General features: G+C 39.6%; 1 protein-coding gene across 1 annotated transcript in view; it reads right to left on the minus strand.

Moving 5' to 3' along the window:
* The window catches only part of FGF5 (fibroblast growth factor 5), a 99,544-nt gene extending 98,584 nt beyond the window's left edge, over positions 1-960 (minus strand). The window contains exon 1 of the mRNA XM_075849840.1: positions 601-960. Coding sequence (XP_075705955.1) covers positions 601-910 — 310 coding nt within the window. The 5' untranslated portion in view covers positions 911-960. The remainder of the gene's footprint in view (positions 1-600) is intronic.
* Positions 961-7,340: the final 6,380 nt, after the last annotated feature.

Genomic DNA, 7,340 nt, shown 5'->3' on the forward strand with positions numbered 1-7,340 from the left:
ACAGGCAATACCTACAGTCCTTTTATGGTGATGAAATGACATTGGTTACTGCTATACTCCTGCTGTTATGATTGTAATATTAAATATTACATATTTCTATTCAATGTTACCAAATTAGACATTTAAGCTATCACCAGCACATCTTCTGTATTGAATAATATGTACAATGTATTAACTTTTATCAATTATATTGACAGTAGTGAGTGTGTTAGAAGGCAAAATAAACTGATTTCTATAAATAAGTCTATCTATCTATCTATCTATCTATCTATCTATCTATCTATCTATCTATCTATCTATCTATCTATCTATCTATCTATCTATCTATCTATCTATCTATCTATCTATCTATTAACTATCAGCTAGCTTGCTATTTACCTTTTATTGATATTGTATGTAATATATAAATTGTTTATCACTGTATTCCAATTGCCAATGAATATCGATAAGTCTGCTTTCCTTGGAGAAAGGTGGCACTGCTCAGCAGCCAGACAGATAAACAGAGCAGCATGGCTCAGAGCCTGTTACTTCGTGCTGGAGGAAGCAGGTATGTGCTAACATTCTACACGATATAAAGTGTCATGAACATAAACTACTTACTTAAATGATTGGCCTCATGTGAGCCATTGACTTTGCCATCCGGGTGGATCTGGAGATGGAATCCAATGCCCACTCTGCAGTACAAGCTGCCAGTCCTGCGCCCGGCTGTGCTCCACTGGGACCCGCTAATCTCAGATCCTAAGGCAGGTAAGGAAGCAGAGGAGGCTATGGCACTTGTGATGTGGTTACTGGAGCCCTTCAGGAGCTGCCCCTTGGCTTTTTTCTGCCTGGGAGCTGCCAGCACTGCTGTCCAGAGGTGGGATGTGGAGAGGAGGAATAATGTGACAGAACACAGTGAAGGTAATCTCATTCTCTCAATAGGGAATATCCCGAGAGCATTTTGCTGCCCCGGTGGCTCCTGCAGCAGCTGCCAGTGTGTCAGTCAGTGGCTGTAGCCTGGTGTTTGCGTGTAGAGATGGTAGGCATGGCTCACTGCTAACCTGAGCACTGGCACTGCTAGAGATATTTATAACACTGGTGATCTCACAGCAAGGATGCCTGCCCGCTGCACAAGCCAGATCAGGAAGGCGATGCTCCTTTCATGCTCTCTTAATAGAGGTCTCCTAAGAAGTAAGAAGTCTTCTTCAAGTTGGATCTATTAGCAGAACTGTGGTGGGTACAGTGCCACCCCAGGAGAATTGGAGAAACTCCATAGATCACATGGAGGGGGATCCCAGCTGGACACAGATGTCTTCCATCTCTCCAGAAAGAAAATGTGGGCGAATCTAAAATCTACAACAGGAGTGGTGGTTTCCTGCAGACTCCCAGGGGAGGGCGCTGCTCGCTGCTGTGCATTACCTCTAGCGATCAATGGGGCAAGCTGATCCTTGAGCATCCTATTGAGTGCGATCCTTAGGTCCCCTGAAGAGGGATCGTTGTACACTTCCTGCAGTCGTTATTACTTGTCTCAGTCATAGAGCTGTCAATCAGCCTTTAGCTTCTAGGAACAATATGTATATATATATATATATATATATATATATATATATATATATATATATATATATATATATATATATATATATATATATATATATATATATATATATGTGTAAATTATATATAATCAATGCAGTAAAAATAATTCTCAATTGTTCTGTAGTAGCTGAGATCAATACTGCAGCTTCTGCTCAGCTGCTGAGAGGTATAACATTTTTGTTTCTGCATATAATGGTGGATTTATACTGTACATTTGATATATATACCTGCATCTCATGTCTGTTTCACCATTTATCGTCCATTCATCTGTGTATAAACATCCCAGGTCTCTGATCATCTCTGTAATGTGCAGAACGAATGAGGTGCAGCCTTGACTCAGAGCAGATTGTGAGCCATGTGAAGGACCACGATGAATGATTGATGGCAAATCACACTGGACTCATCCTTAAGAAACCTGAGAGTAAAGAATCCTCTTCTCTCTAAAAATCAATCTGTCATTTAGCAGTGAAAGCAGAATTCTTCAAAAACTTAAGTAAATATGTTTCCTGCAGCCTTACTAATGGGTGCAGCATTTATATGAAATGGATTATGTTATATCACAATTATACAGTATCATGTTTTGCTGTAATGTATAGAAACTCTATGTATATTTTATATATGTACACTAAAATCTTAAAGGTACATTTAAATGGAACATGGAATTATTGCAAAAGTCGAAGTAAAGTAAAATAAAATATCAGCAAAATATATTGTTTTATACCTGTAACCTCCAGGAAATTTCCCAAATCATAGTGACTGTCATATAGATCCTTCAGTACGAAGCAGACACAAACTGCCATAAACAGCCTTGCATGTTATTATGACATCAGATATTCAGATATTGGGGAACTTTTTCAGCTCCTAACGATTTCTCGATGGCTTTGTTCATATCTGCATTTGGTCTTTCCTGTGTTGAGCAACCCAATGAAAATAACAAAATACCTGCTGGAGCCTCCGAAACAGATGTGAACACAGCCTTAAAAATGACATTTCTTTTAAGCCACTGGTAATGATAATTTAATACTTTAGCATACAATTTTGGTCCAAAATGGCAGACAAAGTAGCGCAGCATGCTTCTCTATTTTGTTTGGCAAAATGATGGACACCATGAAGAAAACCCGTCGAAACCCAAGTCATTGGGTTCCGTTGAAGGCTGTGGGTGTTTGTTATTCGACAGATCTGGCACTATTTGTGTTGATCTGCTCCTATACTGTAAAGGAGCACAATTTTTAGCAAAATCTTGGTAGCTACTATGCATTGTTTGAAAACAATTAATGTTGAAAGACCCTTTTAAAAGTCACCTTGAATGCCACTAAGTAATCATTGCATATGTCTACATAAATTTGAAGGAAGCTAAAACAATCACAGAAATATTAACTATCACTTAATTATCTTATTTAAAGGCTATGTACACCTTTATAATCTTTCTTTTTATATATATATATATATATATATATATATATATATATATATATATATATATATATAATGTCTATCAGTGTGTTTTGTGCAACTCTCTAAATACTTTAAAAAATATTTCTTTAGTTTTGAGATACAGCTGTTTTGTATCTTGTATACAGAGCAGCTGTATCTTGCGCTGAGACCAGGATTCGCGCTTATGAACTCAGATGTGATCGATGACAGCTCGATCCTGGACCCACTGACGCTGAACCCGTCAGTGCCACTGACGGATTCAGGTTTTAGCGCAAAGATACAGCTGCTCCGTATACAGTATACAAAGCAGCTGTATCTCAAAAAGTTACAATTATTTTTAATAAAAAGTATTTAGAAAGTGGCACAAAACACACTGATAGTTTTTTGTTTTTTTTTAAATAAAAATGTCTATTTCAAAGGCGTACATAGCCTTTAATGCATAACCTCTAATACAGCAATTGGGAATTTCCTACACGGGGATTATATAAATGTGGATGTAACCTCCATTAAGACAACCCTTTTTGGTTAGGCAGTTCTTCCGACACCGAATCCCCACCATATAGAACACAGAACAGCAATATCTCCAAAAGTAAAATGATTCTTTAATAAAGACTAATTACAAAGTTCCACTAAACACATTGACTAATCTATTTATTAAAAAAAAAAAAAAAAATGTCCTCAAAGGTGTACATAGCCTTTAACTACTCCATCACCATCAATCACCAGAAATACTATGAATCAATCAGTAAGCCACTCTTAACCCCTTCCCGCCGCAGCCACTTTTGGACTAAATGATAGTGCCCCATTTTTAAATCTGACATGTGTCACTTTATGTGGTAATAATTTGAAATGCTTTCACACAGCCAAGCGATTCTGAGATTGTTTTCTCGTGACAAATTGTACTTTATGTCAGGGGTAAAATTTGGTCTCTAAATTCGTTGCTTATTTGTGAAAAACACCAAAATTTTGAGAAAAATTGCAAAAATATAATTTTTCTAAACTTCAATGTATCTTCTTGTAAGACAGATAGTAATACCACACAAAATAGTCACTAGTTAACATTTCCCATATGTCTACTTTATGTTGGCATAGTTTTTTGAGCATCCTTTTATTTTTCTAGGACGTTACGAGGCTTATAAGTTTAGCAGCAATTTCTTAGGGCATGACCACACATGGCGGAATTCCTCCGCAACTGTCCGCATCAATGCCGCACAGAATCTGCGTTGCAGATTCTGCAGCGGATCTGCACAAAATGTGCAGAAAATTGATGCGGACTGGCCGCTGCGGACTGCAGGAAAAGTGCTTCTCTTCTCCCTATTCAGTGCAGGATAGAGAGAAGGGACAGCACTTTCCCTAGTGAAAGTCAAAGAAATTCATACTTACCGCCCGTTGTCTTGGTGACGCGTCCCTCTTTCGGCATCCGGCCCGACCTCCCTGGATGAAGCTCCAGTCCATGTGACCGCTGCAGCCTGTGCTTGGCCTGTGATTGGCTGCAGCCGTCACTTACACTGAAACGTCATCCTGGGAGGCCGGACTGGAGACAGACGCAGGGAGTTCTCGGTAAGTATGAACTTATATTTTTTTTTACAGATACATGTATATTGAGATCGGTAGTCACTGTCCCGGGTGCAGAAACAGTTACTGCCGATCGCGTAACTCTTTCAGCACCCTGGACAGTGACTATTTACAGACGTCTCCTAGCAACGCTCCCGTCATTACGGGAGCCCCATTGACTTCCTCAGTCTGGCTGTAGACCTAGAAATACATAGGTCCAGCCAGAATGAAGAAATGTCATGGTAGTAAAAACAATACGCTCCGCAGCACACATAAGATCTGCGGACTTCATTGCGGAATTTTGACTCTCCATTGAAGTCAATGGAGAAATTCCGCCATGAGTCCGCAACCAGTCCGCCACTGCTCCGCAACAGACAGAGCATGCTGCGGACACCAAATTCCGCTCCGCAGCCTATGCTCCGCAGCGGAATTGTACGCATCGTGTAAACGAACACTGCTAAATTAAAGTGAAAGTCAATGGAGAAACGGCTCCGCTGCGGATTAACGCTGCGGAGTGTCCGCAGCGGAATTTAAGTGAAATTCCGCCATGTGTGAACCCGCCCTTACATTTTCAAGACATTTTCAAATGCCTATTTTTATAGGGTCCAGTTCAGTTCTGAAGTAGCTTTGAGGGGCCTATAATTTGGGAAAAAACTGCAGCCATTAAAGTATTAAAAACAACATTTAGAAAGTTTCTTAACCATTTAGGTTAAGGAACTTTCACAGGAATTGAATCAAGTGGATGTGAAATTTACAAATTTCATATTTTTTTCCAGAAATTCAATTTTAATCCATCTTTTTTTCTGTAACACAGAAGGTTTTGAGAAACGCAACTCAATATTTATTGCCCCGATTCTGCAGTTTTTAGAAATATCCCACATGTGGCCCTTCTGTGCTACTGGACTGAAACACAGGACTCAGGAGCAAAGGAGCACCTAGTGGATTTTGGGGCTATCTTTTTATTAGATTACATTTTAGGCACCATGTCAGGTTAGAAGAGGTCTTATGATGCCAAAACAAAGGAAACACCCAAAAAAGACCCCATTTTGGAAACTGCACCCCACAAGGAATTTATCTAGGGGTGAAGTGAGCATTTTGACCCCACAGGTGTTCCATAGATTTTATTACAATTGGGCAGGGAAAATGAAAAATGTAATTTTTTTCCACTAAGACTTAGCTTTAGCTCAAAATTTTTCATTTACTCATCAAATAAAAGAGAAAAAGCACCCCAACATTTGTAAAACAAATTCTCCAGAGTAGGGAAATACCCCATATGTGGTCATAAACTGCTGTTTGGGCACACGGTAGGACTCAGGCTTGGCTTTTGGAGCACAGATTTTGCTGGATTGGTTTCTTGGCACCATGTCGCTTTTGCAAAGCCTCTAAGGTACCAGTACAGTAGAAACTCCCCAAAAGTGACACAATTTGGCAAACTACACCCATTGAGGAAATCATCTAAGGGTATAGTAAGCATTTTGACCCCACAGGTGTCTCATATATTTTATTAGAAATGGACAGTGAAAATTAAAAATATATATGTTTTCCAATAAGATGTAGCTGTAGTTTAAAATTTTTCATTTTCCCAACAAATAAAGGAGATTTGTATACGTGGCATTTTCACAAGGACTATAGGAGAAAGGCACCTCAACGTTTGTTAACCATCTTCTCCCGAGTACAACAATACCGCAAACTCCTGTTTGGACACATGGTAGGACTCAGAAGAGAATCAGCGCCATTTGGCTTTTTGAGAGCATATTTTGCTGAATTTGGGCTCCGTGTCACATTAAATTAGGGCTGTAGCGAACATTTTGACCCAACAAGGGTGTTATAGATTTTATTAGAATTAGGCCATGAAAATTTAAATCTACATTTTTTCCAATAATATGTCGTTTTAGCTCAACATTTTTCATTTTTACAAGGAATACAGGAGAAAAGACACCCCAAAATTTGTCCCGCAATTTCTCCCGAGTAAGGCAATACCCCATATGTGGTTGTAAACTGCTATTTGGATACACAGCAAGGCTCTAAAGGGAAGAAGCACCATTTGGTTTTTGGAGTGGAGATTTTACAAGATTAGCTTTCTAACACCGTGTTTCATTGAGCTAAGGTAACAGTACACTGGAAAGCTGTGCGGAGTACATCAGGGTATATGTAAGCTGTGCGGAGTACATCAGGGTATATGTAAGCTGGGTGGAGTACATCAGGGTATATGTAATCTATGCGAAGTACATCAGTGCATATGTAAGCTGTGTGGAGTATATCAGGGCATAATAGGATGATATAATAATGGGGTGAATGAATAATAAAATTAATAAACCATGGATTGGTGTGGTACGCTTTGAACCAATCCTTTATGAACAGGCCAGGTTTTTTGGGTATTATACAAAATATCTGCGCTGCAGTATTGCCTAATCTTTGACTTCTTCACTAGCCCCAGAAGCAGCACGAGGCCCTAAATTTTCCTCATCTCCGCTGCATCTACCTGTCGGGTCTAGCAAAACCACTGTACACAAAAAAATTATCTGGGCCATCATTTAGCATCATTGCGTTTTGAGAGCCATAACGTTTATTTTTCCTTTGACGGAGTTGTGTGAGGGCCTGTCGCGCACAAGCGTGACAGGCGCTCCATTCATTTCTACGTAAATGCTGGTTTCTCCTTATCACTGGGTGTCCCAGGGATACAGGTGTTTTGTAGGAACAACCCCTTTAATGGCAGAGCGGGGGATACCTCTCTGCTCTACCGTAGTGTTCAGTGGCGTCGCAATGTAGCAGCC

The sequence above is a fragment of the Rhinoderma darwinii genome, chromosome 1, assembly GCF_050947455.1.
Source record: "Rhinoderma darwinii isolate aRhiDar2 chromosome 1, aRhiDar2.hap1, whole genome shotgun sequence".
Taxonomy (NCBI): domain Eukaryota; kingdom Metazoa; phylum Chordata; class Amphibia; order Anura; family Rhinodermatidae; genus Rhinoderma; species Rhinoderma darwinii.